Genomic DNA, 24878 nt, shown 5'->3' with positions numbered 1-24878 from the left:
GACTTTCTCATGAGGACACACTTATACTACTTTCCACCCTGAATTTGGTGTTTTATTTTTGTTCTTTGGGGGGTAGGTGTGTACTACCCAGCAGTGCTGGTGGTCACTAGGACTACACCCAGCAGTACTATGGGTGGCATGTGATATTGAGTGTATCTTGGGGTTCTATTCTTGCCTGTCTTGCTCCAACCCTCTGAGCTATCTCCCAATGCTCCAGACCTGAATTTTGGGTTTCTTTTTTCATTTCAGTTACTTACTCAACAACCACACATTGGTGTTGGTGCTTTTTTCTCCTTATTCTTTCCACAGGCCAAAGCATCCAAGGAGGCAGAGACAGACCAGAGCTTTGACTCTTTTCATTCCACTCAAACAGAGTTGGCCACAGCCCAGGGGAAAGCTCAGGAAACCTGTCCCCCTGAATCCAAATCACCTTCATCTGTCTTAGCACCATCCTCGAATAAATCCTCCTTTGACGGAGATGTCAGAATTCTGCAGCTCCAAGAGACTCTGCAGGACTTGCAGAAGAAGCTGGAGAGCTCTGAAACACAGAGGAAGCAGCTCCAGGCTGAACTCCAATCCCAAAGGACAGAAATGATAAGTTTACCCAATGCCCAGATTTCAGAAAATGGCTCTGACCTCAGCCAGAAACTTCAAGATACTCAGAACAAGTATGAGGAGGCCATGAAAGAAGTCCTTAGTGTGCAGAAGCAGATGAAGCTGGGCCTGGTCTCACCTGAGAATGTGGATAATTATTCCCACCTCCATGAGCTGAGGATCACTAAGGAGGAGATAGATGAGCTGAAACAGGATCTCCAGAACGCACGAGAAGAAAGTGAAAGAAATAAAGAGAAAGTGAGAGAGTTGGAGGAGCGGCTTGGAGAGCAGGAGCAGGGCGTGGAAACAAAGCCACCAGTCGAAGACTACGAGGAAATGAAAAGTTCCTACTGCTCCATGCTCGAGAATATGAATAAGGAGAAAGCATTTCTGTTTGAGAAATACCAAGAGGCCCAGGAAGAAATCACGAAGTTGAAAGAGACACTTAAAAGTCAGGTGTCCCAGGAGGCTGGGGATGAGGCTGGAGACATGAAAGAGGCCATGAACAGGATGATTGACGAGCTCAACAAGCAGGTGAGTGAACTGTCCCAGCTATACAAAGAGGCGCAGGCTGAGCTGGAGGATTACCGCAAGAGAAAATCCCTAGAGGATGTGACCTCAGATTACATCCATAAAGCTGAGCATGAAAGCCTGATGCAGGTGACCAACGTCTCCCGGGCACAGGCAGAGGAGGCCCTGGCCGAAATGAAGTCCCAGTATTCCAAAGTGTTAAATGAGCTGAACCAGCTCAAACAGCTGGTGGATGCCCAGAAAGAGAACTCTGTCTCCATCTCAGAGCACTTGCAAGTGATCACCTCATTGCGGACGGCAGCAAAGGAGATGGAGGAAAAAGTGAGTGGCCTCAAGGAACACCTTGCCAGCAAGGAGGTGGAAGTAGCCAAGCTAGAGAAGCAGCTCCTGGAGGAGAAGGCGGCCATGACCGAGGCTATGGTGCCCAAGTCTGCCTATGAAAAGCTCCAGGCATCTCTGGAAAGTGAAGTGAGGGTGCTGGCCTCAAAATTGAAGGATTCGGTGAAAGAGAAGGAGAAGACCCAGTCAGAGGTTTCCCAGGCTAGAAGCGAGGTCTCACAGCTGAAAAGGGAAAAGGACAGTGTCCAGACCCTCCTAAAATCCAAAGAGCAGGAAGCACATGAGCTTCTGCAGAAATTCCAACACACTCAGGAGGAGCTGGCAGAAATGAAGAGATATTCTGAGAGTTCTTCAAAGCTAGAGGAGGATAAAGATAAGAAGGTTGGTGCCATTTTTGTGGCTGTTGGATTTCGAACTCTTTAGTCTGGATCGGCCTTTATTGGAGTACAGGCAGTGTTATCACTTTGTTACACTGGCCTGTTGTGCAAATTCAAAAGATTGATACCTGATTCTGTTCCCCAAGCCACAGACTGAGTAGTAGTTTGGGAATAACTAGAAGGACTGGAGTATATGCTTTGCATGTGGGAAACCCAGGTTTGAATCCTAGTAGGGTCCCGTGAGCACTACCCAGTATGGCACTAAAACCAGAAATGAAAAATATAAGGATAGTAGGTTGAGTAAGAAATACGGCACAAATAGTAGAGCACATTCCTGAGTTCAACCCCTTCTACCCTTTCCTTCTTTCTACACTGCACTCCATACTTTGGGATGCAGCCAGGTAGCTCCTGGTCCTTGATAGATATGGTCCATATTTTTAAAAAGGAACAGAAGGTTGAGAAACTGTTTTTAAAAAGATTTCTGCATTTGTACAAAGGCATATATAGTATGTATATTACGCACACACACATATAGTACATATTTTGCCTTTCAAAATTATTTCAGCGAAGCTTTGCCAAGTGTCAGGTCCAGAAGTGAACCCACAAACTGATAGATATTTGCAACTCCACTTAAATTTCAAGTCTTTTGGAATCAAGACAGATTCCTTCATCAGATGATAACCCAAATAGTCTAAGACAGTTCTGCTCCCAGAAGCTCCAGGATCTTTCCTGAAGATGCATGCATTTTCAAAGGTGCATAGGAAAGGAAAGGAGCACTAGGGAAAACCTTGAGGACCAGTCAGGAACTGAGGGGTGCTGGATTGGCCACAGGATTCCCTCTGTGCCTGAATCTTATCTGCGTCCTACTTTCCAGGGTCCATTTTCTGAATTGTATTGAGGAAAGCACCTTACCTTTCATTTTTCTGTAAAGACTTTCAAAAAGAACTTCCAGAATTGGAGAAAGAGTACAGTGGGTTCTATTGCCTTGTGCATACCTAACCCCAAACTCTGCCAGGAGTGATCCCTGATTACAAAATCAGGAATAAGCCCTGAGCATCACCAAGTGAGGCCTCCAAAAGCTAGAACAAAACAGAAAGAACTTCCAAAACCAACAGAGATGGTTCACTTTGTTAATTTCTTTAATTGAATAAATTGAATCCATGTCCTCTACAACTGAATCACATCCCTGGCTCAAAGATTAATCTCTAGTTTTATTTGCATATTTATTTTTTGCAGTACTGAAGGTTGAACCAGACTTCAAACATGCAAGGCATGTGCTCTACCACTGAACTGCATCTCTGGGCCACAATATTCACTTTAAAGTAAGATGTTAGTAGGCTCTAGAGAGAACTCAAGGACTGAGTGCCTACTTTGCATTCAGAAGCCCAAGTTTGATCCTTGATTCCTTAAGCACTGCCAAGAGCAATCCCCAAGCATAGAACCAGGAATGATTGCCAAATTATATCCCCCCCCCAAAATTTTAAAAAGTAAAATGCCAGAGAACTTAGGGTTTCTAGAATTTATTTCTGATTGCTTATGTCAGCAATAATAAATAAGATGTAGCAATCTCCAAATAAAGAATGCATGAGATCCTGTTTTTTATGGACTATTTCAAACAGTACTCCCTTTTAAATTTAAAAATAGTGTCTAGTACAGTGTGAAGGGCATTTGCCACCCATGCCGCCAACCTGGGTTCAATCCCCGGCGTCCCATATATCCACCTAACTCACCAGGAGTAATTCCTGAGCATAAAGCTAGGAATATAATTTCTGAGTACTGCTGAGTGTGGCTCAAAAACAAAAGTGAAAAAAATTAAAAGTATGTGCTAGAGAGATAGTCCATTGAGTAGGGCTCTTGCCTTGCATTGGCTGGCCCAGATTCAATCCTCTACATTTCATATGGTCCCTTGAATACCACCAGGAGTAATTCCTGAGTGCAGAGCCAAGTATAAACCCTGAGCTTTTCTGGGTGTAGCCCAAAGAAGATAAAAGTAAAATAAAATTCAAAAATGAAATCAACACCCACGTTGTTCTTGAACCCGAGCAACAGTAAAGCAGGTAAAGCTCTTGGCTTACATACAGCCAATCCAGGTTTGATGCCCAGTATACTGCATATGGTACCCTGAATACCACCAAGAAAGAGTTTTCTAACCATAGAGCTAGCAGTAAGCCCTGAGCACTGCCAAGTGTAGCCCTAACAAAAACATAAAATCAACGTTATAGTTGTTACCTTTATGCCTCCTGACAACGTTTAATCCAGGGGGCTTATTTGAATGATGACTTCAAGGGATATGTTAGCCTGCTCAATTCTAGGTTTCCTTTGTGGAATTTCTTTTTAAGAAACAGAATTTTTGGCCAGTGACTATAGCTCAGAGATGGAGCATATGCTTCATATGTGTGGGGCCCTGGATACTTGGCACCAAAAAATCTTAACACAACAGAAACGAATAAAACTGAGTTGGGGTCAGAGAGATATTATAGCAGATAGAACTTTGCCTTACATACAGCCAACCTGTATTCAATTACTAGCACACCTTATGGTCCCCTGAACACACTGGGTATGATCCCCAAAACTCAAAAGACAAAACAAAACAAAAACAAAAAAAAACAACCAAAAACAAAATACCAAAATGGCTTATTCTACATTTCTAGTCGCAGAGGCCAATAAACACTATTTGGGGATTCCAAAAGGCAGGGTATTTGCTTTGACAGTCCTGTGCAAGACTAGCAGTGGTTCTTTTCCTTTTTCATAGATCCACGAGATGTCGAAGGAAGTCACCAAATTGAAGGAGGCCTTGAATAGCCTGTCACAGCTCTCTTATTCTGCCAGCTCATCCAAGAGGCAGAGTCAGCAGCTGGAAGCACTGCAGCAGCATGTGAAGCAGCTCCAGAACCAGCTAGCGGTGAGTGGGCTCATTTCCATCGTTGGGACTGGGGTGAAGGACAAGGCCAACTACACAACTCATAACCTGCCCAGCTAGCAGAGTAGATTGAAGAGAGGGACACCAACAACCCCATCTGAGCATCCTCCAGCTCAGATCCTGGGAACTATGGACTCAGCTGTGTTGGGGAAGGAGAAGAGATGTTCTCTGTAGAGAGGCAGCAGCATAGGAAGCCGGGTGGTTCTCTTCATCCACTGTTTTCACCCCCATTTCTCTGCAGCACTCATTTCTATCTCTGGTAGTAGCTGCTCTTGCTTGAAAGAAATCAGGGTCTCTGGCAGTAATATCTCTGACTGGAGCTAACTGTGGCCCTTCCTCCTTTCACTCAAGAAAGCCCTTTTATGTTGGTTGTTGCCTGTGGCTGTTGTATCAAATCAACCCAACTTGCTTTTAAACAACAGGAAGTTCTTTTTCTATGGTTCTGAAGATCCTTTGTCCAAAGTTCAGTTCCACTTTGCTAAAGTCATGATGTCAGCTGAGCAGGTTTTTTCTCTAGGCTCCAGGGGAGAGTTCGTTTCCTGGGACACTTGATCTCCTTGGCTTCTGACCCATTCCTCTCTCCTCAAGCAGTTCTCAATTCTACTTCTGCTGCTGGCCTCCTGGCTCTTTCCACCTTTAACCTTCTTTTCCTCAGAGGAATCCATGAGGACCTATAAGGTCTACCAAGTTCACCAGAATCACCTTTCTCTAAAGATCATCTGCAAGAACTCTAGTTAAATTCTCAGTTTCTAGGGATGAAAACTAAATACTTTTGGAGGCTATTTTTTTTTTTAGCCTACATGAGATCTCTGTTTATCCTATGGATATTTTATGTGTCAGGGTAGGTAATTTTTCCACATGAAGTCAAAAGGGTGATCTGTTGTGGACTTCTAGTTTTTACTTACAAACACAGCCCAGATTTTTATAATTCTTTACCATAGACCTGATAGTGGTAAACATGAGGTTCTAGAGCCCTTATTCCAGCTGACCACAAATACTGTATTAGTCCTTCTGCACAACTAACTCTAGCTGAGGTTCAGCAATTATGACCTAGAAAATGCTTGTTACTGTGTTCAACAGCTCAGTGATTCATTTTTCTGAAAAATGATGATCACAGACTTATAAAGTACTATTGGTTTATGTAGCCATACTTATAAATACTCAACATCTTTAATGAGCTCTAGCCTACCAGTATTGTATGAGATGCTCATGATATAAAAATGAATGAGAGATGTCTCTATCCTCACATAATTTTAAAAAGATGCCTACTCTGTTTTTAATCTGCAGAGGAAACATTTTTCTCCATAAGTGTGGGAGAAGAGTGAACTCCTAAGACTTCTCAGAGACTTAAGCTTGCTCTGTCATGAGGAGATGACTAGGAGGCAGCAGAAATTGTGCATTCAGGTGGCCCCAGGCGTTTTGGGGAGAAAGGTTAAAAAAAGTGGCAAAATAGAGTCTGGACTGCATTAAGATCTCCATTTAGCCTACCTGAGATCTCTGTTTATAGGCTATAGAGATTTTAGGTGAGACTGAGGTAACTGGACAAGTAAATAGAATTAGTAGGTATCAGTGGGCTGATTCTTCAAAGGAATTAGGAAGAGCATATGTAAGTTTGTTATAAGGTAGGCATGGTGGTAGGTCAGGTTGAGAGTAAAAGAGAACATCCACTTTTGGAACCTTCACACCCACATTGCAAGCCCAGGCAACAACAGGCCTGAGCATCTGGCTGTCAGGTCTCCACTGCCAAGCTGAGATTCACTGGAAGAGCACTGCCCAGGTCACCCCTCACCAGTAGCACTCAAGGATCATTGCAGGTGCTTAGATGATTATATGAAGCGCTGGGGATTGTAGTGGTGTCAGCCACATACAAGGCAAACACCTTCACCTCTGTTTATCTCGTCAGCTCAAAATATATGTTCTAAGCATAGAATATGGTGATTGGAAAATGCTTTTAGTTGAGATTTCAGGGGAAATGAGAGTGAGTGGCTGGATGGGAGAGGATCAGCCATTGAAGAGGGGTTAGGAAACCCAGAGGCCATAGTGGTATGTTTGTTTGCATAGAGTTGCAGTGAACCAGAAGAGAAATTGGGATGGGAAGGAAGAAAATAATCAGAAGGTGAAGTTGTAAACAAAATGACAACTTTGGAAGTAATCACAGGTGGGTGAAAAGAACCCAGACAGGTGCCTAGTACTTCTGAGTGATATGAATGTCCAAGGACTAAGGTTTTAGAGGTTCATGAACAGAATGGAAATTGAATGGGTCTTGATGGACTTAGACAGATTTTTTTAAGTGACCCATGTATGATAGTTTCCATTTCCACGATGGATTAGAAAGAAAGATTATCTCATGAGAGTGCAAAGCTGCATTCCCTGATGCTTATAAATTATTGAGAGGAACTGGAATAATAGCAAGAGGAAATAAGATTTCAAGCTAGCCTGAGAAGGGGGTCCGAGGATATGACTCAGTTGGCAGAACCCCCCTTTTCTGGTGTAAGGCAGTGATTTCAGTCCCTGGCACTACCCCACGTGCAGCATAGGATCCTGGCAGTAGCCTACACTGCCATTTGGGATCCTTGGCACCACAACTGAGTGAGTAGTGCAACCAAATGTTCAAATTCAGTGCCTACTTATCTCAACAGCAAAGGGAAGGAAAGTGATGAATAAGCAAGCTAACAAATGAAGTGAAAAAACAAGTTCATCTGAGCCCTTTGAGATTGGGGCCTCCACCTGGCATCCCCTCGGTGTACTGAGTGCCTGGATGGAATTACACAGCACTGGCTTTAAATGTGGACAACCAGTAACTGCTTAAAGAGTAAATTTTTGTTTTGTTTTTGGGACAAACCCAGTGGCCCTCAGGGCTTACTCCTGGCTCTACGCTCAGAAATTGCTCTGAGGAGGTTTGGGGGACCATATGGGGATGCTAAGGATCAAACCCAGGTTGGCCATGTGAAAGACAAATGCCCTATCTGCTGTGCTGTTGCTCATACACCCCAAATAAAATTTTTAATTAAATATCCCATCTGCCATGCACTATTTTATGTGAATCTGTATATTGTGTAAATAACTAGTGTGCATGTATTCCATAAGCAAATTTGGGGTTCTACTAACTGATTTTTGCATAAATTTTCTTCAAGAATTGACCTTCCAACATATAAAATAGGCAGTGTGTGTAGCCCCTAAGAATATTTGGAGGTGCTTGGGAATACACAGCCTGAAGGAATTACACCAATGTGAAAATTTTTCTGTGGTATTCGGGTAATTGGGGTGACATCGCCTTCTTCACTGCCATCTCATGGGGTTCAGGTTCTTTTCCCCAGGGTGCCTGCACCTGTTTAAAGCATTCAATTTCCTTTTTTAGGAATGCAAGAAGCAACACCAAGAGGTCATATCCGTTTACAGAATGCATCTTCTGTATGCTGTGCAGGTATGTAACACCCTGCCCAGTATCCAGGTATCTAAAGAAATGATGCAGATAGTTAGCCCAGCTCATACAGAACTGGTTGATTAAATAAGAATTTGAGAAAACTTTGGGGAAAATGCCTCTTTCTTAGCTTTGGATTTTGTGGCAGATATCCTATTTACCAGGAAGCCGGGGCCCCATTTTCTGAGAAATGGACGAGCATGTGGTTGCTCTTGTCCATCAGGAGGAGGAGCTCACACTTTCTTTTCCAAGCACGAAAAGAATCTTCAAACCACCAGCAATCTTCCCTCCCCCTTATCCCCTGCTGCTGTCCCAACTAGCTGGGCTTTTATTTGCAGTAAAAACTCTAGGGTGTTGGGGACGAGTGGGGTGAGTGGGGAGTCACAGGACTGGTAGACCCATGCTCATCATCCTCCAAAGAGAAAGAAGCAAGACCCTCCTGTTGACTCAGTTCCTCTAGAGATGTGGAAATTGGCAGATCCATCAATCACTTGAAAACCCCAGGGACAAGCCCAGCCAGGGCTGCCTAACTTCCCTAGGGAAGATAATGCTAGGACTTTATTGTGAACCTAATGAGTGGTTTTGATTTGCTTTTCTTTAGGGCCAGATGGATGAAGATGTCCAGAAAGTCCTGAAACAAATCCTTACCATGTGTAAACATCAGTCTCAGAAGAAGTAAAATGGATTCCCTGGCAGGACACTGCCCCTTGTTGTCCATCTATGTTAGTCCAAACCAGTTGGCCAGCATGGCCTCTGCTCTCCTGTGTGGTGTGTGCTGTGACCTAGGGTAGCTCCTTCCTTTTACAAAGGCTTCTTTCTCAGGATGGTCCCAAGAGAAGACTGACCTGGGAACTGCTGAGGAATTGCCAAGCAGCTAAGGTGACAGGCCCTTAGCCCATCAGATTCTAGATATTCCTAGCCTGCTACTGGCTGGTGAACTTCATCTTTGTATATCAAAGCCTTCATCTTTGAGGGCTGCCTCAATTCATCTCTCTGAGCTGTGCTCTCAGCATGGGAGTACTTGTTTTGCCCATGGTTTTTAGTCCCACACCTCAACTTCATTTCTTACAAGACCGTGTGGCCCTAGTTTCTATGGCACTAGTTTCTACTAGTCACATTCTTAAGACCCTTAGTAACAAAAGCCTATGGATTTGAAACTCAAATTTCATCTTCTGTCCCCATTTGCCTTATCTCTCATATCCCCACTTGCCCACCACACAGTTGGGTGAGCACCAATCATTGAATTATGAAACTTCAAAACACAAACCAGTTTTCTTTTCAATTCTTCTTTGATTGTTCACATATTGTAGAGCCTCTATGCACACTTGCCTCCTGCTGTTCTCTTTAAAGCTCAGGAAATCTGAACATTTGTGTTTCAGCAAGGGACAGTAAACAGCATGTTTACAGCCAAAAGAAATGCCTCAGAGTACTTAACCTCAGTTTTTTGAAAGTGTTTTTATTTCTCCTTCAACAATATTTTTATTGGCTCTTAAAGAGATGTTCCTATCTAGTCCCCTCAGTAAGTGAAATTTACTGTTAGACTATATTAACAAAATATTTTTTAGATAACCATGCTTAAGACCTTCTCAAGATACAACTTTTTCCTCCCACATTTTTGGCTATAGTGAAAGGTAGTTAAGTATTTGGATTCCATGTGAGCTGCTGCCAATATCCTTAGATTTTTCTGCTGTTGACTTTGTTCTCAAAATGTCTGCATATGACTATCTCTTTTTTAACATGCTGGATATTTCTAAATTCCCTGGATCTAGGGGTACCCATAAATGATCTCTGGAAGGGCTATAGGACCAAACAGTTTTTCACCTTGGAAACTACGACATTACGGTGCCTAGCAAAGATCTTGGCAGAAACTAGTCAGTGTGCTTTACTTTCGGGTTAAAAATGTTTCAAACATGCTTGCAGCTTCCCTAATGGCATCGATCCTATTGACAGATGTAGACTGAGTATACAAATTGCTGTAAGGTTTATAACTAGAAATGTAGTCCTGCCCATTAGCCCAGGTACTGCAGGGCTTCCTGGCTGCACCGACTCTCGGCTCTACTGGATGAAGTATTAAACTCTGTGAGATGATCACCAGCAACAGATGGCAAAGCAAGACATGGCTTTCAATCTCGATGTTACTTAAGTCATTTATAGGTAGCCAAGTTCATAAATGCTCCAAAGAAATGTGAAGACTTTTTGTCACTGCACTTAAAACAGGAAACACCACCTCCTTTTAGCCCCACCCAGCAGAGAAATGCTGCAGAGTTTAAAACTTGAGACATTTTCTAGGATGCCTAACAGAGTGTAGCCTTTTTATCTTGTTTTAAGGATGCATATTTATTACAAGTACCCTGGTTAAATATTAAAAAGTTATATGATATATAGTTAGTAGTTTGCCTTTGTAATTTACAGAAGGTGTTGCAGAAAATAAACTTGGTTTCATTTTGCATCTGTTTATGATTTTGGATTATTGGCTCACACATCTTCTTAAGCTGATTGATATGTCAGTATACTTGTGCTATCTATATATTGGGGTGGGGCAGGACTTTCAACCAGTGCTCAAAGGGGCTAAGGGCCACTTCCAGAAGTTCTTGGGCAATCATAACCTGAATGTTCACTACTAGGACCTAAGGATTTAATGCTGCTTGGATCCAGTCGTGTCAGGAACAACCAAGACCACCCCAGTCATATGGGCTATGCTAGAGACCCAACCAGGATCAGGCACATTTTATTTTATTTATTTATTTTTTTTTTAATGTGAAATATTTTTTTAATTTATTTAAACACCTTAATTACATACATGATTGTGTTTGGGTTTCAGTCATGTAAAGAACACCACCCATCACCAGTGCAACATTCCCATCACCAATGTCCCAAGTCTCCCTTCGCCCCACCCGACCCCCGCCTGTACTCTAGACAGGCTCTCCATTTTCCTCATACATTCTCATTATTAGGACAGTTCAAAATGTACTTATTTCCCTAACTAAACTCATCACTCTTTGTGGTGAGCTTCCTGAGGTGAGCTGGAACTTCCAGCTCTTTTCTCTTTTGTGTCTGAAAATTATTATTACAAGGGTGTCTTTCAATTTTCTTAAAACCCATAGATGAGTGAGACCATTCTGCGTTTTTCTCTCTCTCTCTCTCTCTGACTTATTTCACTCAGCATAATAGATTTCGTGTACATCCATGTATAGGAAAACTTCATGACTTCATCTCTCCTGACAGCTGCATAATATTCCATTGTGTATATGTACCACAGTTTCTTTAGCCATTCGTCTGTTGAAGGGCATGTTGGTTGTTTCCAGAGTCTTGCTATGATAAATTGTGCTGCAATGAATATAGGTGTAAGGAAGGGGTTTTTGTATTGTATTTTTGTGTTCCTAGGGTATATTCCTAGGAGTGGTATAGCTGGATCGTATGGGAGCTCGATTTCCAGTTTTTGGAGGAATCTCCATATCGCTTTCCATAAAGGTTGAACTAGACGGCATTCCCACCAGCAGTGGATAAGAGTTCCTTTCTCTCCACATCCCCGCCAACACTGTTTATTCTCATTCTTTGTGATGTGTGCCATTCTCTGGGGTATGAGGTGGTATCTCATCATTGTTTTGATTTGCATCTCCCTGATGATTAGTGATGTGGAACATTTTTTTATGTGTCTTTTGGCCATGTGTATTTCTTCTTTGTCAAAGTGTCTGTTCATTTCTTCTCCCCATTTTTTGATGGGGTTAGATGTTTTTTTCTTGTAAACTTCTGTTAGTGCCTTGTATATTTTGGAGATTAGCCCCTTATCTGATGGGTATTGGGTGAATAGTTTCTCCCACTCAGTGGGTGGCTCTTGTATCCTGGGCACTATTTCCTTTGAGGTGCAGAAGCTTCTCAGCTTAATATATTCCCATCTGTTAATCTCTGCTTTCACTTGCTTGGAGAGTGCAGTTTCCTCCTCGAAGATGCCTGTAATGTCCTGGAGTGTTTTGCCTATGTGCTGTTCTATATATCTTATGGTTTTGGGGCTGATATCGAGGTCTTTAATCCATTTGGATTTTACCTTCGTACATGATGTTAGCTGTGGGTCTAAGTTCAATTTTTTGCAAGTGGCTATCCAATTGTGCCAACACCACTTGTTGAAGAGGCTTTCCCTGCTCCATTTAGGATTTCCTGCTCCTTTATCAAAAATTAGGTGGTTGTATGTCTGGGGAACATTTTCTGAGTATTCAAGCCTATTCCACTGATCTGAGGACCTATCCTTATTCCAATACCATGCTGTTTTGATAACTGTAGCTTTGTAGTACATTTAAAGTTGGGGAAAGTAATTCCTCCCATATTCATTTTCCCAATGATTGCTTTAGCTATTCGAGGGTGTTTATTGTTCCAAATGAATTTCAAAAGTGTCTGATCCACTTCTTTGAAGAATGTCATGGGTATCTTTAGAGGGATCGCATTTAATCTGTATAATGCCTTGGGGAGTATTGCCATTTTGATGATGTTAATCCTGCCAATCCATGAGCAGGGTATGCGTTTCCATTTCCGTGTGTCCTCTCTTATTTCTTGGAGCAGAGTTTTATAGTTTTCTTTGTATAAGTCCTTCACATATTTAGTCAAGTTGATTCCAAGATATTTGAGTTTGTGTGGCACTATTGTGAATGGGGTTGTTTTCTTAATGTCCATTTCATCCTTATTACTATTGGTGTATAGAAAGGCCATTGATTTTTGTGTGTTAATTTTGTAGCCTGCCACCTTGCTATATGAGTCTATTGTTTCTAGAAGCTTTTTGATAGAGTCTTTAGGGTTTTCTAAGTAGAGTATCATGTCATCTGCAAACAGTGAGAGCTTGACTTCTTCCTTTCCTATCTGGATTCCCTTGATATCCTTTTCTTGCCTAATCGCTATAGCAAGTACTTCCAGTGCTATGTTGAATAGGAGTGGTGAGAGAGGACAGCCTTGTCTTGTGCCAGAATTTAGAGGGAAGGCTTTCAGTTTTTCTCCATTGAGGATTATGTTTGCCACTGGCTTGTGGTAGATGGCCTTCACTATATTGAGAAAGGTTACCTCCATTCCCATCTTGCTGAGAGTTTTGAACAAGAATGGGTGTTGGACCTTATCAAATGCTTTCTCTGCATCTATTGATATGATCATGTGGTTTTTATTTTTCTTGTTATTGATATTGTGTATTATGTTGATAGATTTACGGATGTTAAACCAGCCTTGCATTCCTGGGATGAAACCTACTTGATCGTAGTGGATGATCTTTTTAACGAGGCATTGAATCCTATTTGCCAGGATTTTGTTGAGGATCTTTGCATCTGCATTCATCAGTGATATTGGTCTGTAATTTTCTTTTTTGGTAGCGTCTCTGTCTGGTTTAGGTATCAAGGTGATGTTGGCTTCATAAAAGCTATTTGGAAGTGTTCCTGTTTGTTCAATTTCATGAAAGAGTCTTGCCAGGATTGGTAGTAGTTCCTCTTGGAAAGTTTGATAGAATTCATTAGTGAATCCATCTGGACCTGGGCTTTTGTTTTTCGGCAGACATTTGATTACTGTTTTAATTTCATCAATGGTGATGGGGGTGTTTAGATATGCTACATCCTCTTCCTTCAACCGTGGAAGATTATAAGAGTCCAAGAATTTATCCATTTCTACCAGGTTCTCATTTTTAGTGGCGTAGAGTTTTTCAAAGTAGTTTCTGATTACCCTTTGAATCTCTGTCATATCAGTAGTGATCTCTCCTTTTTCATTTCTGATATGAGTTATCAATTTTCTCTCTCTTTCTTTGTTAGGTTTGCCAGTGGTCTATCAATCTTGTTTATTTTTTCAAAGAACCAACTTCTGCTTTTGTTGATCTTTCGGATTGTTTTTTGAGTTTCCACTTCATTGATTTCTGCTCTCAGCTTTGTTATTTCCTTCTGTCTTCCTATTCTTGGGTCCTTTTGTTGAGCATTTTCTAGTTCTATTAGCTGTGTCATTAAGCTACTCAGGTAAGCTCCTTCTTCCTTCCTGATGTGTGCTTGCAAAGCTATAAATTTTCCTCTCAGTACTGCTTTTGCTGTGTCCCATAAGTTCTGATAGTTTGTGTCTTTATTGTCATTTTGTTTCCAGGAACCTTTTTATTTCCTCCTTGATTTCATCTCAGACCCACTGGTTATTGAGCATGAGGCTGTTTAACTTCCAGGTGTTAAAGTGTTTCTTCTGAGTCCCTTTGGAGTTCACAAATAATTTCAGAGCCTTGTGGTCAGCGAAGGTAGTCTGCAAAATTTCTATCCTCTTGATCTTATGGAGGTATGTTTTATGTGCCAGCATGTAGTCTATCCTGGAGAATGTCCCATGTACATTGGAGAAGAATGTGTATCCAGGTTTCTGGGGATGGAGTGTCCTATATATATCCACTAGGCCTCTTTCTTCCATTTCTCTCCTCAGGTCTAGTATATTCTTGTTGGGTTTCAGTCTGGTTGACCTATCCAGTGTTGACAAAGCCGTGTTAAGGTCCCCCACAATTATTGTGTTGTTGTTGATATTATTTTTCAGATTTGTCAACAGTTGTATTAAATATTTTGCTGGCCCCTCATTCGGTGCATATATGTTTAGGAGAGTGAATTCTTCCTGCTCTACGTACCCCTTGATTAATATAAAATGTCCAACTTTGTCCCTTACAACCCTCCTGAGTATAAAGTTTGCATTATCTGATATTAGTATGGCCACTCCAGCTTTTTTATGGGTGTTGTTTGCTTGGATAATTTTTCTCCAGCCTTTTATTTTGAGTCTATGTTTGTTCTGACTATTCAGGTGCGTTTCTTGTAGGCAGCAGAAGGTTGGATAGAGTTTTTTGATCCATTTAGCCACTCTGTGTCTCTTTTTTTTTTTTTTTTTTTTGGTTTTTGGGCCACACCCGTTTGACGCTCAGGGGTTACTCCTGGCTATGTGCTCAGAAATCGCCCCTGGCTTGGGGGGACCATATGGGACGCCGGGGGATCGAACCGTGGTCCTTCCTTGGCTAGCGCTTGCAAGGCAGACACCTTACCTCCAGCGCCACCTACCCGGCCCCACTCTGTGTCTCTTAACTGGTGCATTTAGTCCATTGACGTTGAGAGAAAGAATTTTCCTGGGATTTAACGCCATCTTTATTTCAAAATTTGGTGTGTCTTTTGGGTAGTCTTGTCTTAGATTAGGTCTTTCAGTTTTTCTCTTAAGACTTGTTTTGTGTCTGTGAAGTTTCTGAGCTGTTTTTTGTCTGTGAAACCATGTATTCTTCCGTCAAACCGGAAAGTGAGTTTTGCTGGGTATAGTATTCTGGGTGAAGCATTCATTTCATTCAATCTTGTCACAATATCCCACCACTGCTTTCTGGCATTGAGTGTTTCTGGTGACAGGTCTGCTGTAAATCTCAGGGAAGCTTGCTTGAACGTGATTTCCCCTTTTGATCTTGCTGTTTTCAGAATTCAGTCTCTATCTGTGGGATTTGTCATTGTGACTAGGATGTGTCTTGGGGTGGTTTTTTTGGGGTCTCTTTTGGTTGGTACTCTTCGGGAATGCAGGATTTGATCACATATATTCTTTAGCTCTGGAAGTTTCTCTTTAATGATGTTCTTGACCGTTGATTCTTCCTGGAAATTTTCTTCCTGGATCTCTGGGACTCCAATGATTCTTAAGTTGTTTCTGTTGATCTTATCATAGACTTCTATTTTCATCTGTTCCCATTCTTTGACTAATTTTTCCATTGTCTGCTCATTTGCTTTAAGTTTTTTGTCCAATCTCTCCTGCTGTATGGAATTGTTATTTATCTCGTCTTCCACAGCACCAAGTCTATTCTCAGCTTCTGATACCCTGTCCCAGAGCTTATCCATTTTGTCATTCACTTCGTTTACTGACTTTTTCAGTCCTGTTAGTTGACATGTTATTTCAGTTTGGAGTTTTGTGATTTCTGTCTTCATATTTTCTTGGTTCTTATTAGTGTTCTGTTCAACTCGATCCATGGTTTCTTGGAGTCCGTTGAGCATCTTCCATATTGCTAGTCTAAAGTCCTTATCTGAGAGGTTGATTAGTTGGTTGGTCATTATCTGGTCCTCAGAATTGTCATCTTCATTCTCTATGTCTGATGCTGGCCTGCGTTGTTTCCCCATTGTCACACTTGTATTGTGGGTTTTTCTACGTGTTGTGGTGGTATTCATTGTCTATATGATGCAGGCAGCACACTCCTCTGGCTCCTCCCTTTCTGGATGGGCTGACTTGCCTCTAAGGGAGGGGAGTCCTCCGTGGATGAAGCCTCACACTGGGTCAAATCTTAGGCCCGAGCATGCAACAGAGAAGACAGTCCGGAGAGAAATGTTTGCTTCTGTGATATAGCGCCGTTCTTAGTGTGATTTTTCCTTCTTGTTGCTTCTAAGGAGTTCTTTCCTTAGAAAGACTGCTCCGCTGGAGCCTCTTTTTGCCCCACTCGCAAGAGTTTCACGCAAGAGGACAGTAGACAGACATAGGTCACACTCACAGTTTTTCACAGTTGGGCCCCACTGGGCCGGTGTACTTTCGCGGATTTTCCCCGCCTGGTGTCACACACAGGGAGCCGGCTTTTGCAAAGCTTAGCCGGTTTTCATGCTCTGTAGTCCCTCCCTGAAAATGGCGTCTGGGCGAGCGAGGTTTCTGGAGCCTCTTTTTGCCCCGCTCGCAAGAGTTTCACGCAAGAGGACAGTAGACAGACATAGGCAGGTCACACTCACAGTTTTTCACAGTTGGGCCCCACTGGGCCGGTGTACTTTCGCGGATTTTCCCCGCCTGGTGTCACACACAGGGAGCCCGCTTTTGCAAAGCTTAGCCGGTTTTCATGCTCTGTAGTCCCTCCCTGAAAATGGCGTCTGGGCGAGCGAGGTTTCTGGAGCCTCTTTTTGCCCCGCTCGCAAGAGTTTCACGCAAGAGGACAGTAGACAGACATAGACAGGTCACACTCACAGTTTTTCACAGTTGGGCCCCACTGGGCCGGTGTACTTTCACGGATTTTCCCCGCCTGGTGTCACACACAGGGAGCCGGCTTTTGCAAAGCTTAGCCGGTTTTCATGCTCTGTAGTCCCTCCCTGAAAATGGCGTCTGGGCGAGCGAGGTTTCTGGAGCCTCTTTTTGCCCCGCTCGCAAGAGTTTCACGCAAGAGGACAGTAGACAGACATAGGCAGGTCACACTCACAGTTTTTCACAGTTGGGCCCCACTGGGCCGGTGTACTTTTGCGGATTTTCCCCACCTGGTGTCACACACAGGGAGCCGGCTTTTGCAAAGCTTAGCCGGTTTTCATGCTCTGTAGTCCCTCCCTGAAAATGGCGTCTGGGCGAGCGAGGTTTCTGGAGCCTCTTTTTGCCCCGCTCGCAAGAGTTTCACGCAAGAGGACAGTAGACAGACATAGGCAGGTCACACTCACAGTTTTTCACAGTTGGGCCCCACTGGGCCGGTGTACTTTTGCGGATTTTCCCCACCTGGTGTCACACACAGGGAGCCGGCTTTTGCAAAGCTTAGCCGGTTTTCATGCTCTGTAGTTCCTCCCTCGATCAGGCACATTTTAAATGATATACTATCTCTCCAGCCCTTGTGCCTTTTTTTTTTCCACACTGGACACCGCTCAGATTACTTCTGCTCTCAAAAATTACTCTTGGCAGGCTTGGAGGACCAAATGGGATGTCAGAGATCAAACCAGGGTCAGCCACATGCAAGACACAAAAACTCTACCTAATGTGCTCCAGTCATCCTCATCTGCATTTTTGGTTTTTTTTTTTTTTGTTTTTGTTTTTGGGTCACACTGGCAGCCCTCAGGGATTGGCTCTGCGCTCAGAAATCACTCTTGGCAGCTCAGGAAACCATATGGGATGCCAGGATTCAAACCACCAGGACGGATTGGCTACATGCAAAGCAAACACCCTGCCACTGTGCTATCTCTATGGCCCCTCTCATCTGCACTTTTGAAAACAAGTTCTTCATTACTGGGAATTTAATCTTTCAGTATTTTATGTCCCTAAAATAACAGAGTGAGTATCCTCTATATAAAAGTTTTTCTGTATGTAGGATGTAGGCAGTAATTTTAGAATTCCTGCTTTTATGTTAGCCTTTATTGGGTTATAGAGGTGGGAGCTGATGGTGAGCACTGACTTAGTGTATGCATCATGTAATAATGACTTTTTCTTCTTGGTTGAATGATCCATGTTTCCGTTACATTAAAATCAAGCTCCAAAGTATTTAATAAAGCCAACTATCTTAAGATAAGCAAATTTGTTTAAAACGTGTAACTAGGGGGCTACAGCGATAGCACAGGGGTAGGGCATTTGCCTACCATGTAGCCAACCCAAGATGGACTTGGAAGATGGACTTGGGTTCAATCCCCAGCATCCCATATGGCCCCCAAGCCTACCAGGAGTGATTTTTGAGCATAAAGCTAGGAGTAACCTCTGAGTGCCACTGGGTGTGCCCTCCCCAATAAAATAACAACCATCAACAACAAAAACTTGTAACTGGATCATCCAGATCATGACTAGTAGATAAATTGGGAAAAGAGACAAGACACTATTAAATAGTTTTGAATGGAAGAAAGAGCAAGGTTGTCCTATGTGCCATCTTCAGATATCGATAATTCTGCTCTAATAACAATTGCCCCTTGTCAGGATGTCCATGTCCTGAGCCCCAGAGTCTGTGGCTTATATTGCATGGCAAATTTGGAATTAAATGTTTAGCTAGAATTAAGGTTTCAAGGGGTCAGAGACATAATACCACAGGTAGAGCACTTGTCTTGCAATTTATATGATCCTCAGAGTACCCCCTAAAGTAATCCCTGAGTGCAGAGCCAAGATAAGCTCCAAGCACTTCCAGGTGTGTCCTAAAAAACACACAATAACAGCGAAAATAATAACTAAGCTTTCTAATCAGCTGAGCTGAAAATAGAGGTTTGTGGCATATCCAGATGGGTTCAACATTATTAGAAGCTATGTGGTAAATTTGAATCAGGAAGATTTGTTGTGGAAAAGATTATATATCTAGTAATATAGGCAGGTCAAAGTTGGAAACAACCAAACAAAATTCTCAAGTACCCTTAGAAACTCGTCTAGCCCACACAATTTCTCTAGTCCAGTGGCAACCATTACAGGCTTCTGATCTTCAAAATTATGGGATAATAAATTTGTATATTTTAAGTCACTAAATTAGTAGTGCTTTGCTACAGCAGCAACAGGAAACACACTGAAAGTCCAGAGCTCTACTAGAGCTTGATGACCCAGTTCATTCAACATAATGGAGCACTTAGTAAGCCAGGCACAAGGAGCTCAAGCTGCTCAAACAACCGATATCCAACAGGTTCTCATCAATCTCGGGGATATAGATACTTAGATGGACAGTTTGCTTATAAGGTCCTCCATCTTCTGCTCTTCAGCGGACCCAGCCTTTTATCTCTTTGCCTATGAATTACTCTTGTTGTGCTTCTAGAACTTAATTGAACTTTTTTTTTTTTTTTTTTTTTTTTGGTTTTTGGGCCACACCTGGCAACACTCAGGTTACTCCTGGCTTTACACTCAGAAATGCCCTTGGCAAGCTCCAGGGATGCAGGGATTCTAACAGCCCTCTGTCCTGGGTTGGCCGCCTGCAAGGCAAATGCCCTACTGCTGTGCTTCTCTCTGGCCTGAATTTGTTTCTTAATCAGGGATTTCCCCTCTGCTTATTCACATCTTAGCTATTTGCATGATTTATCTCATTTCCTTGAGATCTTTGCTCAATGTCATCTTGTCATAGAAGCCTCATAAAGTTGTACTATAAAGGCTAGCACAGCCTTCCACATGCCCACCTGACTTTCTAGTTCACTTGACTTGCCTGGCTTTATTTTTCTCCCCTGTGAGTTACCAGGCTGAAGGAGGAAATTCTGAAAGTTTACCTATTTTCAAAGCCTCACCTATTAGCATGTACTTAGAGGAAAGATCCTCTATTTCCTAAATTATGTGCCTTTTCCTAAGGTTCAAAAATATCATAGTTTGGCCTGGCAGATGAGTACATACCCCTAAAAGTCATAGTAATTGTGCTTTGAATTCCTGGACTTCATTTGTTTGATGCTGTCATCCCTAAAGGAACATGCCAATTTAACAGAATGGACAGCTAAAAACGATCTTACTAAACCTTTACCCATTGTATTAATGATTTCATTGGACATAGAATAATTTTCACAAGTGTACTTGCTACTGTACTTTTTTCTTTTTTTCTTATTTACCATTTTGTTTTTTTATTTTTATTTTTCAAGAACTTTTGCTTTCATTTATCTGGAAACAAATATATTATTATCAACTATGTGATGCATTTTTAAATAAAAATAGTTTTATTAGCAGCCCTGCTTGAGGTTTTCTCATACCTTATGGAAGCTCCAGGAGAGCAAAATATTTGGTGTGTTTTGTTCAGTATTGCTTTCTTAATGCACTAAATAGTGTCAGGTATGAGGTAGGTATTTGTTAGGATGGATGAGCAGATGCACTGGGACTGTAGAGAAACTCACAAGGTAAAGGAAGAAGTCATGATTGGGAGCATCATGATCAAACTGGACAGGAGACTTAGATTCACATTAGGCTTCTTAATTTCTCAAAGGTCAGAAAAATATGTTTTAAAAAGTTGCACTATTCAAAAGAAAGTTTATTTGAATTGACTTGTTCTTAGTTTGCATAGTTCTTGAAAAACTAATTTGGAAATAAGTGCACTTGGTTTGAAGTTGAAAGAGTCTAGAAGTAGCCTCTACAGATTTCTTCTGTGATTTCTGCAATAATATGTAGGACTTGCACTTCTACCTCAGGATCACAGGAGGGAATGTGAGCGAACTTGCTTGAGAGCACTGGCTACCTAGCTTGTGAGCATTCCATGTCAGAGTTCATGACCCAGCCTAAGACGCACCTAGCAAAAGAGTCTTGTTTGCAGACAGGGTTACTTGGCAAAATAATAAAGTTTGGAACATTCAAAATTATAAAAATCCTTTTAACTTCATTTTAGATTTTACAGAAACAGTCAACAGTAGGAATGAAATTCATTGCCTTTTCTGGGATCTCTTTTTACAATGATCCACAAAAGCAACTTTAGCAAAGAGAAGTTATATTTAACATTACAAACACCTCATAACCATTTCCTGTCATTACAGAATGACATTTCATGCAATGCAGACCAATTTAACAAAGAGTAAGGTAATAATTGTTAGAGATTAGGGAACTGGTTCTTCCTTTTTGTGTGTGTGTGGTTTTTGGGTCACACCCAGCAGTGCTCAGGGGTTATTCCTGGCTCCAGGCTCAGAAATTGCTCCTGGCAGGCGCAGGGACGCTGGGATTCGAACCGAACCGATGACCTCCTGCATGAAAGGCAAATGCGTTACCTCCATGCTATCTCTCCGGCCCCTGGTTCTGACTTTTTATTCCCAGACATGCTAAATACTGTTTATAATCAACAAAAGTCTGCAAATTATCGTCACAGAATCCTGCTACTGGAAAGTTGTTTTAAAAAGCAAGTGATACAAATACTCTTAAAGGAAAAAAGAGTTACATAGGTTAAATGGATGTTTTGCATCAATGAAACCCAGTTTCAGTGCCTAGAACCCCATTGTCCGACTGTCACCACTGAGATACACTACCCAACGCCTTTAGATGTGGTCCCAAACCAAGAACAAAATAAGGGGGGGTAAGGAGGGCCATGGGCCCATGGGCCATGACTTGGTTCTGGACACCAAAAACTTGACATTTGAAGACAAGTATTTCGTTCTCATTATCCCGTGCAGAGCGAGAGCTTTCTTGGAAACAATAAAGGGAATAGAATATTCCTAAAAAAAAAAAAAATTGGCTCAGTAACTTGAGGATACTGAATGAAACCTTGTGCTGACAGCCATCAAGGTTTTGCTTGAGATACTTCATCTTAAACAGACTAGCTGTAATAGCTCCTAGACCCAGAACTACAAAATCTTGGCAGTCTTGAATCAATAACAATTAAACTTCAACCCTAGAACTGGGAAAAAGGTACAACCAAAGTAAACACTTAACCTTTCAAGTGTGCCAAATATTTTCCTTCTTTCTCTACTGAGGCTGTTGTTTTTATGGAAAACAAAGGGGACATATTAGCTTCTCTTAGGCTTGCCACAGTCCCCTAATTCCTTGTAAGGTTTATGAAAACACCTTAAACGAAAGACTGCCAGACCTGGAGCACTTCTAGCTACAATTGCCCCAGCGTCTATTGATTAGGATTGTAAACAGAGTGTTTACAGGCCGCTAAAGCGGAGTAGAGGACTAGGTAGCAGTTGTAACCTGCAGCTTCATGCATGGTATTCGCCAAATGCGCCTTTTCCCCTGAAAAAATAATTCTCTGCACCACTCAATATTAGCAGGACTTGGGGTGCAGTTTTTAGGCTACTTATTGTCTGTGTTCCCCCTTTCCCAATTAGTCTTAGCTCAAATCTACTGGAGAGGCAACACCACGAACATACACTTAAGGCGAATCTAGATTTTCCCTTTCCAGAGAGGAGAACCAGAAGAGTCTGGGGGGAGGCTGCTGCCGGGGGTGAAGGATGCGCCAGGGGGCACGCGGGTTATCTTTGAATAAAACCCGCACATAGCAGCTTTAAACGGGGAGTGTCGTAGAGCCCAATGCTGTGTATCATTTTCGGATGGGATTCGATCTATCCGTTTTCCTGCGTTTTCACCGCCAAGAGAGACCATCCAGAACACTCCAAGAACGGCAGAAACAACTTTGGAAACCAACCTCCAACCTACTATGGTTTGCAGACCGGGAAAGAAAAAAAAAAAAATCGAGGAAGCGGTAGAAGCTGCGATTGGTCGGATGACGGCGGGGCCGGAAAATCGAGGAAGCGGTAGAGGCTATGATTGGTCGAATGACCCGGCGGGACCGGAAGTCAAGGAAGCGGTAGAGGCTGCGATTGGTCGAATGATCCTCAGCGGGGCCGGAAGTGACAGCGTTGCCAGGGCTGCAGCGTCGACGCGTTCCGTTTCCATAGCAACCCCTTTGTTCGGGAATCTGACCTTCAGCGATGGACTCCCAAGTGAGGACTGTCGTGGAGCTGCTCGTTATTGCAAAACAGCCCTTGCGGATTGAGTCAGCACGCTGTCGCCGCCGGGAAAAGGCCGAGCAAGCAGGACGAGGGCGAGGAGCCTACGCGACCTAGTTGTGGTACGTGACTGACTGCACGGAGCGACGCCCCGTGGCTTGTCGGCTTAGAAATGCATCTGGACCGAGCTTCAAGAAATAAAGGAGCCGAAGAAGCCAAAAAAGCTCCAGCAAATCTCCGCTGGTGGCGTCTGGGTTTGGGAATTGGAGAAGAAGCCACTGAGGGGAGGAAGAGCTAATTTGCCTTGCAGAGAAAGACCGAAGTTTGGTGTTTCTAGAATTCAGAGCTACATGGAACCCTCTCAGAACAAAAGGTTTAGGGGTCTAAGACGTTGGCCATCGTTTTGAAAATGGAGATTAGAAAGAGCAATTAGTGTCTCTGCCTTTTTGGAACGTTTCTGGGTTGTGGGGTTCTTGTTGCTGAGTCAGAGAAGTTCCCTTTGGGAATGAATGAGACTGCAAGGTGAAAGCAGGATCGGAGGGTCAGGCTGGTAGACCTTAATGTTTCTCTTGTCAACCACTGAGCTTCTGGTTTAGATTTGCGTAAGGGATAAGGATGACATGAGAGTTGAACATCACAAATAATTTAAAATTATGTTGTGAATCTCAGTCATTTCCTGACATCAGCTAACAAAAATAGTTCCCAAAGTAGATGTGTACATTAAATTTTCCCACTATTTAGTCGAATCTATTTAATAGAAGTTTCTATTAAAATAGTGGAATGGAAAAATAAAATAATAAAATAAAATAGTGGAATGGTCCCCTAGAGATCAAGGTGAAATAGCTGGCCATGCTTAGGATCTTGCTTGAATCCATCAACTGCAAAAACACCTTATCCGACTTGAGAAGACAAACCATAATGATTCTGGAGCTGTGACTGTGCTGAGCTTAAGGGGTCACAAACTGTCAGAAAATTCGGAGATAATAGGGAGTAGAAATGAAATTGATTTGCTTTGGCAATTGTCTTTAATTTCCAAGGGATCTCCACACATAAATCTGAACCTGCATAGTCTGTTTTGGAGCTTAAGATGAGTTACATTTTTTAGCAGTTTGAGTTGTTATAGGATCCAACAGAGGGAAAATAGGATACATTTCTCAACCTTTTCTTCCAAAGCTGACCTCACACGATTCCTGCTAAGAAGATGGTGCAAGCCAGCCCCATCTACATCCCAAGTGTCAACAATGACAAGGGCTGGGACTTCTGTTTCCATCTGTAAGTACCAAAGAACCTTAACATCACACCTTACTGACCTGAAGCAGTGGGTCTAACCACTGAAGACAAAAAGACAATACTCAAATGAGAAGCTTTCTACATGTATTAACTATAAGAGAAGTTTGAGTTCTATGATGTGTTTTAATATCAGTTTTGTTCCAATATTCAAGCTGTGCTTTTATGTTGAGCTGTAAACACATTTGTTAATTTTTTCTTTGTATCCACAAAGACATCATTAAGGCCAGTGTCAAAGAGCTATATGTTTTCTTCCATATAGTTTATGGTTTCAGGTAATTTATTGAATTTTTGTGTAAGATGAAATATAGTGTTCTAGACTCATTTTGCATGTAATACCAGTAGTGATTTGTTGGTAAAGCCTTTCCTTTTTTCCATTGTATGCT

General features: G+C 42.3%; 2 protein-coding genes across 3 annotated transcripts in view; both read left to right on the top strand.

Annotated features, from left to right (window-relative positions):
• Window positions 1–10631, top strand: part of RAI14 (retinoic acid induced 14) — a 121218-nt gene extending 110587 nt beyond the window's left edge. For both annotated transcript variants that reach the window (XM_049767677.1, XM_049767676.1), the window contains 4 exons: window positions 310–1845; window positions 4594–4743; window positions 8120–8185; window positions 8784–10631. In XM_049767677.1, the coding sequence (XP_049623634.1) occupies window positions 310–1845; window positions 4594–4743; window positions 8120–8185; window positions 8784–8861 (1830 nt within the window). In that variant the 3' untranslated portion in view covers window positions 8862–10631. The remainder of the gene's footprint in view (window positions 1–309; window positions 1846–4593; window positions 4744–8119; window positions 8186–8783) is intronic.
• Window positions 10632–24397: 13766 nt separating this feature from the next.
• TTC23L (tetratricopeptide repeat domain 23 like) overlaps window positions 24398–24878 on the top strand; it is a 58969-nt gene continuing 58488 nt past the window's right edge. Inside the window, 1 exon segment of the mRNA XM_049769040.1 lies at window positions 24398–24477. Coding sequence (XP_049624997.1) covers window positions 24407–24477 — 71 coding nt within the window. The 5' untranslated portion in view covers window positions 24398–24406.

Source organism: Suncus etruscus, chromosome 2 (genome assembly GCF_024139225.1).
Source record: "Suncus etruscus isolate mSunEtr1 chromosome 2, mSunEtr1.pri.cur, whole genome shotgun sequence".
In the NCBI taxonomy this organism is placed as follows: Eukaryota; Metazoa; Chordata; class Mammalia; order Eulipotyphla; family Soricidae; genus Suncus; species Suncus etruscus.
The sequence above is the reverse complement of the archived record's forward strand: the minus strand, read 5'-3'. Positions and strand labels throughout refer to the sequence as shown.